Below are 12711 nucleotides of genomic sequence, written 5' to 3' on the forward strand. Positions count from 1 at the left end.
CTTTTAACCCCTAAAAAACAGACCAGAAATTGAGGCCTGAACCAGGTCTGAGAGACCTTCAAATCATACCACTAACATTATGTTCTCCTAGGCAGCCTCCGTCTATTAAATTCAGTGTAAGCAGCATATGCTATGGTCTTGGTGTTCTATTCTGGGGAGAGCTCCTTGAACCTCCTAGCACAGGAATCATGCATAATGCAGACTTTTCACCCTCCTCCAAGTCCTTGCTGGGCAGCCAACTCTTGCAGCCCCCTAAATAGATTCAGGAAGGGGCCCGTTGCCAAAATAAGCAATCATGGGATTCCAGGCTTAAAACTCTCAGCTGACCCCACCCCTAACTCTAGGGAAGGGAGAGGGATGTTCAGCCACTGATGGCAAATGAGTTAAGCAACTATGTCAGAATGGTGAGACCAATCCCCAGAAAAAAAGAAAATATAAACAATGAGGTTTCTAGAGCCGCCAGTTGGTGAACTCACTGAGGTTCTGAGAAAGTGGCACACTGAGACAGGACTGGGAAGCACCCTGTCTGTCTCCCTCTTATCTACTTGTGAGTTTTACTCTATATAATAAACTGATAAAGTAATAAAAGCATATTCCTGGGTCCTATAGGTCACTGATCATCAAACTGGACAGCCAATTTGCTAAGACATGGCATTTGTGAGTGGCATCTGAAGTACCAGAACAGCTCTGTGGGGCTGGGCTCTGGTCCTGTGTAGATAGCTATCGGAACTGGACTGACTTGCTGATACTTGGATTGGATCACAGAATTGAAGGATTGGTTATTGGTTTGAGAATCCTATATATCTGAGGTCATAAGAACTGTCAAGAAAAAAGATAATGAACCAGAGAAGCCCCAGAGGAACCTCATAGTGTGCTTACCCACTGCCAGAGTTTCTGGGGATCTCCCTTCAAGCTTTCCACGAGGGTCACTGCCTCTTCTCCACTGCCGGGACACTGTTTCCTCACCCACATCTGGATCTCCCCAGGGAGGATGGTCAGGAACTGCTCCAGCATGAGAATCTCTAGGATCTGCTCTTTGGTGTGAACCTCTGGCCGCAGCCACTGGAAACAGAGCTTCCGGAGTTGTCTCAGGGTCTCCTGGGGCCCAGACATCACCTGGTAACGAAACTGCCTGAAAAGCTGGCGAGCAGTCTCAGGGCTGGCAAGCTCTCTTTGCTGGGTAGCATCTGATCCAGAGAATGTGGCATCCTTGACCCTGGCCAGAAAAGGAAGCAGGCCCAGGGCCTGCCCCAAGTCAACAGGCATTGTCTGGTTTCACAGGGCCTTTCAGGTGAGGGGCTTCCAGGATGGAGCAGTCTCTAGGGAGACCTGTGACTTCTAGGATGTTGAAGAATGAGAGCCAATGCTGTACATGAACAATACAACAACACATAGTCAGAAACAACACACATGTGTGCTCCCCCTGAAAGGCCTGCAGGCCTGTAACTGTTCAGCATGTATACAATGCTATTTTGAGAGGTTGTAAACTTGAAGGTATAAAGCAAACTACAGCCTTATCCTGCCCATATTTATATTCTCCATTGGTAGTCAAATGTCCAGAGACTCTACAGAAGAATGGAATGTACCATATAGGCAGGAAAGCACACACTTGTAATCTTGGCTCTTAGAAGGTGGTGAGTGTGGGGCTAACCTGGGCTATATAGCAAGTTCAAGGTATATCTCTGGTAGGTAGGAAGACTCTATTCCAAAAAGAAAAAATAAGAGGTTGGCATGATGCCTCAGCAGATAAAACCATTTGTTATCTAAGCCTAACAACTTGGGTCCCCTTATCCCATGGAAATAGAGAACCACTCCCAAAAGTTGTTCTCTGACCTCCACACGTACACTGTAGTGTGCACATGAGTAGCCGCACATACTCAATAATAAATGTTTAAACTTTTAAAAAGAAAAATATGAAAGAAATGCACACGTAAAATCATTTCACTATGAGTTTCCAAGTAAACACATACTTCTGTATTCTGTATTACAGGTATCTTCTGTACCTGTAAGCTCATACATAACGCTATTCAGGGTTGGGGATGTAGCTCAGAGGGTATAGTGCCTACTTAATATGAACAAAGTCCTAGGTTTAATCTCTAGCATCTGTAAACTGGCACAGTGACTCATGACTTCAATACCAGCACTTAGGAAGTAAAAACAAGGAAATCAGTAGTTCAAGGTCATGCTCAGTTAAACTGTGAGTTCAAGACCAATCCATGATACATGAGACCCTTTCTCAAAATAGATCAGACAGACAGACAGACAGACATGGCCAAGAGTCCTAGGAATACAGGCTAATATTGAAAGGGTAATATGTTTCCATATCAGCATACCATGTTATCTCAGGGCTAACGCAATAGGGCCAAGAAACCATAGACGAAAGCCTATAGTTCCAACTATAAGCCAAAATAAACCTTGTTTATTTCAGGTATTTGTACAATGACACAAAGCCAGCTAACACAGCATCAGGATTCAGAAGACAGCAAATGAGGCAGTAAAAAGGAAAGCAGTAAATGCCAAAGTTATCATTAAAGTGTTCTCAAAGGATCATTTATTCTGTTAATAGCTGACTTTATTACAGGTGCTCATAATAGTGGGTCACTGAACTGACCCTCAAAATATCATAAAGGAAGATACTAACAATCACCATTTCTCTATAACACTAATGGCATGTGTGTGGGCAAATATGCAAATACACACACACACACCATATACACATATACAATAATAATAAATTAAATTAGAAGGACAAGAGAGAGGAGGACAGAAATGGGGGAGGGGGAGAAAAAGGAGGAAAAGAAAGATAAGTGTAACATTCAAAAACCAACCAGAGCAATTTTCTTTCAAGGATGCAAAAAAGGAGAGGTAAGAACAGCTTAATACCATGTGTTTTTCATGAGGACCTCTCTAAGTTTATGTGTTTTATTTTTTGGGTTTTGTTGTTGTTTTAAAGAGCCTACACACTTCATTCACATATGCAGGTAGTACTCAGTGGTACTAAGGTAACATTACTAAAGTAAAAAAATATCGCCGGGCGGTGGTGGCGCACGCCTTTAATCCCAGCACTTGGGAGGCAGAGGCAGGCAGATTTCTGAGTTCGAGGCCAGCCTGGTCTACAGAGTGAGTTCCAGGACAGCCAGGGCTACACATAGAAATCCTGTCTCGAAGAAAAAAAAAAAATTACATAGTTGGGGAATTGCATTTCTGGCCCTGGCAAAATAAGTGACAATACAAACCAGCTACAACCAATTCCCAAAATGGAGAAAGCTTGTAAGACAGTCAGTTTTAAGTACTCCATGGAGCAAGTGAGAATGCAGTGCTGAGAGAAATTGGTGAGGTAAGCCCACGGCCATAGTGGCTAGCTATGTGAGGACAACTTAGCTACAGCAGTACAGAAAGCTGAGTTCACATGGAGCACAATGGTTTCAACAAGCTGAGGCAACATGAGCACAGCTGAACGCTGTTGGAATGACTCTGTTCTGAAGAACACAGCAGGGAGAAACTTTGCGAATGGGGACAGATGTCAGTATGGAGTGTCCCCTAAGCCCTGGTACAGGCTTGAGGCTGCTTATCACCAGGATAAAACACCAAGGTTTAGCAAAGATCAGAACACACACAAAAGGCCAATCAGGAATGAGGCACTGGAATTTTTATAATCACTCCAGGATAGCCAGGGCTAAACAGAGAAACCCTGTATCAAAAAACCAAAGAGTTTTTTCCAGTAAGACCTACTCTCACCTGCCCTAACAAAACCTAAAACCGAGTAGCCACCAGATTCACAGATAGCAGTTTATTATCAATGTGAAAAGCTGTGGGGAAGCACCCTGCTCCTTCTAACGACTTGCTTAATCAAAGTGTAAGATAAAGCCTAGTTGCCTGCTCCAACAAACAGTAACATTTCTCAAGAACATACATAACCGGCCTTCAGCATCACTAACACACCCACCGTGAGAGTCAGAATGCAATATGAGATTACTAGATACACAAAGAAATAGGAAAATAAGAGTCTACGGCAAGAAAAAGAAGCAGTCAACAAAAAAACAACTTCAACATGGTCAAGGGCTTAAAGAAAAACAACTCCAAGTCCAGCATAAATATCCTTTACCAATTCGAATTAAAATACACAGTTTACAGGAGCTATGTAGAATGCTAGCCTATCATGCACGAGGCGCTGGGTTCAGTGTCTTAAAGCATGCATGCACTCGGACACACACCACACAAACTAAAACACACACCACACATAGCACATGCACAGAGACACACATACACACACACACTGCACAGACACATACATGCATGCACACACACACACCACATACATACTATGTACATATATACAGACATATAGAGACAGACATACCATACACACACCACATACGTGCACACATTACACATATACCACACACACTGCACACTCACACACAGTCATAAACAAATTTTTCAAAAAGAACCCAGAAAATTTGTCATCGGTGAATATGTTCTACAAGAATAAAGGACACTATTTATCGTCTATCTTCAGAAAAGGAAGCAAAAATAGTCAATGTCTGGTGAGTGCAAATACTATATTTTTTTATTCAATAACTTCCATAAAAGGCAGATGAGGGCTAGTGAAATGGCTCAGCAGGTCATGTCACTTGCTGCTAAGCCTGACAACCTGTGTTTGATCTCTGGGACCCACACAGTAGAAAGAGAGAACTAAATTCTACAAGTTGTGCTCTGACCACCACATGTGCACTGTGAACATCCACATACATATACAAATAAAAAAGGTCAGGGCTGGAGAGATGGCTCAGCAGTTAAGAGCACTGACTTCTCTTCTAGAGGACCTGAGTTCAATTCCCAGCAACCACATGGTAGTTCACAACCATCTGTAATGGGATCTGATGCCCTCTTATGGTGTGTCTGAAAAGAGAAAAAGGGTACTCATGTATAAAACAAGTAAAAAAGTATGTCATTTAAGGTTTTCAAGTAATAATAGTATAAGAGATATTAAAATTGCATGGGGGAAGACACACTTAATGAATCACTTTTGTTAATATATTTGTGACTTGCCAAATCAGAAGAAAAAAAAAATCAAAGGCAATTAGGGGTGGGAGGTGTCAGTTGGGAAATGGGAAGTGTCAAGTAAAAGGTGAGAACTGACAGACTGGAACTGGGATATATAAACCGGTACAACAACAGAGACTTTGACAGGTTAAACTCTAATTAAAGCTTAAAGACGCATAGTGTTAGCAATGGTTCATCTTCCAGATGACCCTGGACCCAGGTTCCATACCCAGCACCCACAAAGTGACCCCTCGTCATCTGGAACTCCAGTTTGAAGGGATCCAACACCCTCTTCTAGCCTCCTCTGCTGGCACCCGGCACACAAAGGTGCACAAACAAGCATGCAAGCAAAAAACTCATACACACATAAAAAATAACTTTCTTAAAGCAAAACAAAAAACCAGAAATGTCTCAGGAAAAGAGAAATTATCAGAAACAATGTAATGGAAAACAAGACAGTGCAGTGGAGTAAAACCCAACCATACCAAAAACTACATTAAATGCAAATGGAATGAACACTCAAACTACAAGACAGAGCCTTCAGAGTTTAAAGAGCAAGACCCAGATATACGCTATCTGAAAGAGACATTTTAAATATAAAGACACAATAACCTGACATATAGCCAAGTGGTTAAAGCACTTGACTAGCCTGTGTAAAATCCTGGGTTCAATGCCCAGAACCAGAAATTAACTTGTTAGATAGAAAAAAATAGTTTAAAAATAAAAATTAATGAATATATTTCTACATGAGTATATTTCTATTAAAATTACACTGTAGTTGTGGAGAATGCATACTTGAAGTTTCCAGTTTTATAAAAACTTGTGTCTAGGATTTTTTTCATTAGTGTTCCTTACGTGCTTGAACTGAATATACTACAGATGTTGAGTCTAATTTTGATTGCTAAGACTAGGAGCTGGCATAGTATATGAAAATAGTATATGGCATTAGCATATAAAACTGGTATGACTTCACTAATATATTTGGCCAAGCTGACTGAAGACTTGTTAAGACTTTCTACTACTGTGAAGAAACACTGTGAACAAAAGCAACTTGTTGGGGAAAGGGTTTCATATACATTTTTAATCTAACAGTTAACCATCCAAAGTAGTTAGGACCAGAACCCAAACAAGGAACGAACCTGGAGGCAGAAAGAGACCATGGAGGACTGCTTACTGCCTTTCTCAGCCTGCTTTCTTAAAGAACCCAGTACCGCTAAGTGTTGCACTACTCACAATGGGCTGGGCCCTCTCTCATTACTAATTAAGAAAATGCCGGACAGGTTTGCCTACAGCCCTATCCTAATGGAGACAATTTCTCAACTGAGGACCACTCAGGTGACTATAGCTTGTGCCAACTTGACATAAAACTAGCCAACACAAAGACAAAGTGGGGGGTGTCATTTCATTTTGAGAAATGTGTTGGCTCATCAATAATAAACAGTGTGACTATAATAGTACTGACAAAAAGAAAAATAAGATGTCATGTCATTAAAACAGATGGGTCAGATCATCTAGAAATAGAAGTGTATACACACCTAGTATCAGTGTTTTGTTGATCATTTGGTTTGTGTGTGGGGGTGGTTCGTACTTGAGGCTGTTGTTTTGAGATAGGGTGTGTCTCTATAGCCGAGGCTAGCCTGGAACTCAAGGTAACTGCATTGCATGCATCAGCCTCCCCAATGCTGATATTACATGAGTGAGGTGCTGTCCTGACTTCTAGTATCAACCAGAGCTAAACCCCACAGCTCTAGTATGCTTAAGTAAGTCCATAAGAAATACTCAGGAAAACAAACCATGTACACATTTCATACAATTGGAAACTTCTAGTATGTATTCTGTAACCACAGTATTCTATCCTAACTTTGGTTACTATTACTATTATTCTGATGAACCATCATAACCAAAAGCAAGCTAGGAGGAGGAAAGGGTTTACTCAGGTTACACTTCTACATCATAGTCCGTCACTGAAGGAAGTCAGGAAAGGAACTCAAGCAGGGCAGGATCCTGAAGGCAGGAGCTGATGCAGAGGCCATGGAGGGATGCTGCTTACTGGCTTGCTCCTCCCAACTTCCTCAGTTTGCTTTCTTAGAGAACTCTCAAGACCACCAGCCCAGGACTGTATCACCCACAATGCCATGGACCCTTCCCCATCAATCACTAATTAAGAAAATGCCCTACAGCCAGATCTTAAGGAGGCGTTTTTCTCAACTGAGGTTCTCTCCATTCAGATGAAATCAATTTGACATAGAACTAGCCAGGACAGAATGTAATTAAATGAGAAATCAACACCAATAAGGGGTCTGGAAATCCCAACTTGTAGAAATTAGTAATCAGTAGTCAGAAAGACATCACAATGGAAATTACAATATATTTTCACACAAAATAATCATGAAATCACAGTTTACCAAATATTATGGGCTTTGAACAGCAGCTTGAAACCTAGGAGTTGAGACCCTTTCATGGGGGTCACCTAAGACCATGGGAAAACACAGATAATTCACATTACAATTCATAACAGTAGCAAAATTACAGTTATGAAGTAGCAACAAAAATTCATTTATGGTTGGGAGTCATCACCATGAAAGGAACTGCATTAAAGGGTCTCAGCATTAGGAAAGTTGAGAACCACTGGCTCAGGAGGAAAACTTTCAAGGAAGGCTCTGTTTTTAGAAATGAAATATATAAAACTCCTTCACTATCTAAGTGAACTATTTCCTGAGTTTTACAAAAATAACACAATTTCAATCGGCAAAATTTATACCTGTAAGATTGGTCAGAATTAGTTCCTAACACTAATTTGGAGAATATTCAAGAAATGCTATTCTGGGAACAATAAATCTTACATATTTAAATCTTATGATATTAATACTACTTGTTCTGTGCAGTAAAAAGCCAACTGCTGGCTACCACCCAGGCATTTGTGAGAAGGCGTCCATTTACTCAAAATTAAATTACTGTATAGGGAGACTTGTGTCCTGATGAGAATTTACTTCTCACTCCTCACAGAAGAAACTCATGACCATCAGTTATATTTGTATTACTGATGCTTTAAGAAATCGAAGTGAAATGCACATCTAAGCCAGCAGTTTTTCTATACACACGTAGTTTATACACAGGATTCACATGTAGGCAGCCCTTTGTTTACCAGGCCAATGTAGGCTTTGCTCCTGCTATTGCTGACCTTCCTGACAGCTCTGTAAAGTAAGTATTAAAAGTTGACAAATCTGGTTCCTCCAAGGCACCCAAGCAGCAACGCTTCAACCCCAGGAAGAGCTAGAGCAGACTTCTGGGGGTTTGCACGGAGCAGCCGAGGGCCAGAAACTAGCGGCTGGCCTCCTGGCAGTGTGCAACCGGAGCCCGGCCCGCACCATCCCGATTCCTCTCCTGGGGCGAGCAACCCGGAAGAGCCCACTTTACGTTCCGCCCCGAGTCCCCTCCCCCGCACGCTCCAGTCTCCCGCGAACGCGACAGGAACCCGAGAGCGCGACAGGCACGGGGCCGAGACTGCTGTCCCCGCTGCAGCTCGCTCCCGGCAGTGAGCGAGCTGGAGCGAATTCAGGTTTGACCCCAGGAGTCAGCTACCGCTCCAGTGCGTCCAGCCGCCGCGCTTACCTCTGCTCTGGCCGCCGGACCCGGCGCACTTCCGGAAGCTAGACGGCTGCGCGCTTCCGCGGCCCGGGCCACGCGCGCGGCGCTAGGGCGGAGCTAGGGGCGTGGTGAGGCGGGGCGAGTGAGGGACTACCTGAGGCCGGCTTTCCCATTGGTTTCCCAAGAAGTGCTCCAGTTCACGACCCGCGTCTGGCGCCTCCCCTATCTGGGCCGCCAGCTCCTAGTTCCCACCATCACTCATCCGGCTGGATCCTGTTTTCTAACCCAGGCTGTGCCCGCAGCCTTTTCGCCCATTTCAGACCGTCCTGCTCTGGGCCACAGCTGTCATCTCGTGTAACTAAACCCAGTTGACAGAGCCTCCTGTCCAAATCCAGTACTAAGTCTTCAGTAACCGACAGACAAGACAGCTTTGGAATAGAGATGTGTGCTCTCCCTCCCCTGTGGTTAGAAAGGTTGACAACTCCAAAGAAACACGGCGGGGGGCATGGTATGTGCACATGCTTGAAAAACTGATCAGTAGGAAAGGGACTCGGCACGTACTCAAAGTCCTTGGTGCCAAAAGGATCGCAGTTCGTTAGAAAGCCTTTCACAATAACCTGGTTGAAGCAATCGTTGACTCAGAAGTCAAAAGACATACGTAGTTGACAGATTTCTAGATGGGCAGTGGCGGAAGTGGCTATCACAGGAGAGTTTGGCTGACTGATCAGACATTTAGCTAGAGACTCGCCTCGCTGGTTATTTTCAATTCCGAGAAACTTCACTTCCAAGATCAGGTGGCTTGGTCGGAACCTTGATAAGGTTCCTGTTAAACGCGTTGGGCTTTAGTTGAACAACAGTCAAGGGAGATCAGAGTAACTCAAACCCCGGAGTTGTGCAATGCACCTATGAGAATCCGACTGAAGCTGAGGCTTTTCCCACGGGAAATGTGGAGACGTAGCTACACACACATTTCGTTCTGAAATTCAGGGAGCGAATAGAGGCAACCCTGGAATCCACAAAACTCAAGTTGACAGTTCTAAGGAATGTCTCTGTGGCTTTTTTTTTTTTAAATTAAGCTGGCAATTGAGAAGAGACATGACACTTTTTGAACAGATTGAACAAGCAAAACACATTTAAAAAAATAGGAAGACATCTAACTTAGCTGAGGAAATAATAGGAAAGTGCCATCTATTTTCATTTACGTCATAAATATTTACTTTCATTCACTAGGGATATAGCAGTGAGCTACACATGCAACACTCTATCTGGTACTTAAAATACTTTTTTCTGAAGAAAGCTGAACAATAGGTAAATAAATGCACAGGTAATAAGCATGTTGGGTAATGCTAAGTAGAAAAAAAGTAATTAGGTAAGACGGGTAGTATTAGAGTTGTATTATAGTCTCCGTAGAATGAGGGAGGATGAACAGATAAAACAACCTTGAATTGAGATCGGAAGTTAAGGAGCAAACCTTGTGTACAGGGCAAGTTTTCCAGGCAGAGGAAATAACAAAGGTCTAAGCCCTGAGACAATAGGAAAAAATAAAGAGGTACAAACTCTGAGCCCTGGACCATAGCAACAAATAGTTCCCACAAAAGACCATTTACCGAGGGAGAGGGTGAGTACAACTCGGTTATGGAGTGAGTGCCTCTCTAGCATGCGAGAAATCTGACTTTTAGGGACCAAATATAACAGAATGAGTTGGCTCCTGTGTTGAGCAGACTTGAGAGTCTGTCATGAGGGAAAAGGGAGATTCTTCTTGTGGAACATGTGAGTTCAAGACCAGCCTGAGCTACATGGGATCCTGTCTCAAAAACAAACAATATTTTTGCTTGTTTGAAACCTATTGAGACAGGCAAGTTGGCATGTACTGAGTTCAGTAGGTGTGTGAATTATGTTATCTGATTTTAACTAAACCCTAACAATGCACATGTGATTTTTTTTATAATTTTTTTAAAGTTTTATTTATTTATTATATATGAATACACCGTAGCTGTCTTCAGACACACCAGAAGAGGGCATCAGATCCCATTACAGATGGTTGTGAGCCACCATGTGGTTGCTGGCATTTGAACTCAGGACCTCTGGAAGTGCAGTCAATGCTCTTAACCACTGAGCCATCTCTCCAGCCCACATGTGATTTTTTAAAAAGTTCCCTGCATAACAATGTCAGCTCAAAGATGCACATTTAAAGAATATGGAGAACTACATTTTGAATGTGTTGTAACCCAGGCTAGCCTTGAACTCACATCAGACCCTCTTGCCTCTACTTCCAAGTGCTAGGATTTTACTAGCACATGTACTACCACCCCCAGATATATGCAGTACTGAGGGTATAAAGCAGAATGTGTGTGTGTATGTTTGTGTGTGTGTGTGTGTACATATATATTATGGGTACCTGTACCAAGGTGTATGAAGTCAGAAGGCAACTTTAGGAGTCAGTTCTCTCTTCCCACCATGTAGGTGCCAGGATTAAACTCAAGCTTTGTCACCTACTGAGTCATCTTGCCAGCTTGGTGCCTAGGATTTAGTACATGCTAGTCAAGCACTCTACCAATGGAGCCCTATACCCAGACCCCAGAGCACATTCATAATCAGATTCTTAATAATTATTTATGATAAAATACTATATATGCAATATAGTAGAATAAAGAGCAGTGCTAACTCAATCAGATATGACCAAGAGGCCAGCAAAATACATATGATACATATGTATATATATGTAAATTATACATACAGATAATCTATGTAAAGTATATGTGAAGATTATATGTGTACATATTGTGGTGCTTGTGTGTAGTGCTAGAGCATGAAAAAACCTTTTCTGTAGTTTGCACTTATACAAACTGTAAAGTACTTTATGAAATGTTATTAAACCTAATGGAAAATGTTTGGCAGCCTCTATTTGAGTCCTAAATAGGCAAGAATCAACATATAAAAGGTTCCATATGAAATATTTTAGTGCTTTCATTGTGAGATTATTGGTTAAAATTAAAAATGAAAACTACGCATTTAGTTTGGAAGAGCTACTGACTTATATGAGGGACTATGGAAATTAATAGTAACAAATGATATTTAAAAATTAAATATGTAGCTAATAATGTAATTTATTCATTTGTAGTTTTGTGAAGTGTGTTTTAGTGTTTTACCTTGACAATGGTTAAAACCATAAAAAATATACTGAACTTAGAAGGAGACCTTAAAAGTCTCCTTACTATCCCAGAATAGTAAAACAGCATCTGCTCAAATCCAGTGTTCATTATATTTTAACGAGAACTTTATTTAGTAAATAACAAATGTGTTTTTATTCTTACCTCATCCTTTTATTTTCTTGCATATTTCATAGTATATATAAGCACAGAGGACAGGATAATTACTAGTTTAGCTTTAAACTGTTTAACTGATTGAAAGTGCTTGAACAAAAAGTACAGCAACAGTACAGAACCTTGTTCTAATTACATTCTGGCCACATAGCACAGAGTCGGAGCAGGTTGAAGTCATATTATTTATGCTTCTCCCCAAATTAGAGTTTCTCAGAGGCAGGGCCTGCAACTGGATCTTTGAAACAACTGTTTTAACGCAGCTCTGTGGTCACTGATCTGGGGAACAAAACCACAATTCATGATTTTAAAGCCTCATCCATGGGAGCTCGAGAGATGACTCAATGGTCAAGAACACGTACTGCTCTTGCTGAATACCAGAGTTCATATCCTCACACCAATCTTGAGTGGCTCAAAAGGGGACCTGATGCTCAGTACTCTGAGGACACCCTTAAAGGCATTCATAAACACACATACACACATATACACACACATACACATTTAAAAATCATTACTTCAGTCTTCAAAAGACAAATAGGTATGATTATTTGCAATGTTCGTAAGTTTTCAGGCAATGTAATAAACACCCAAGAAATAGTTAGTTTGCAGTTTGGGTTAGTTTTGGTCCATCATGGTTTGGTCTTGTAGTTTTAGATCCTGAGGCAAGTTAGCACTTCATGGCAGAAGTATATGGATAATAAAACCACTACTTATGGCAGGGAAACAAAAGAGCGGTATGGTGCTGTCTACTAGTCTA

The 12711-nt window shown here is 41.7% G+C and overlaps 1 protein-coding gene across 6 annotated transcripts in view; it reads right to left on the reverse strand.

Moving 5' to 3' along the window:
• The window catches only part of Znf18 (zinc finger protein 18), a 22795-nt gene extending 14048 nt beyond the window's left edge, over positions 1-8747 (reverse strand). For 2 of the 6 annotated variants that reach the window (XM_028783171.1, XM_028783167.1), the window contains exons 1-2: positions 8659-8747; positions 880-1366 (exon numbers count right to left, since the gene is read on the reverse strand). In XM_028783171.1, coding sequence (XP_028639004.1) covers positions 880-1266 — 387 coding nt within the window. In that variant the 5' untranslated portion in view covers positions 1267-1366; positions 8659-8747. Of the gene's footprint in view, positions 1-879; positions 1805-8191; positions 8321-8658 lie in introns of those variants that run through there. The other 4 variants (XM_028783173.1, XM_028783170.1, XM_028783169.1 and 1 more) reach the window with 3 other exon arrangements.
• Positions 8748-12711: the final 3964 nt, after the last annotated feature.

The sequence above is a fragment of the Grammomys surdaster genome, unplaced genomic scaffold, assembly GCF_004785775.1.
Source record: "Grammomys surdaster isolate TR1022 unplaced genomic scaffold, NIH_TR_1.0 1019, whole genome shotgun sequence".
NCBI lineage: Eukaryota > Metazoa > Chordata > Mammalia > Rodentia > Muridae > Grammomys > Grammomys surdaster.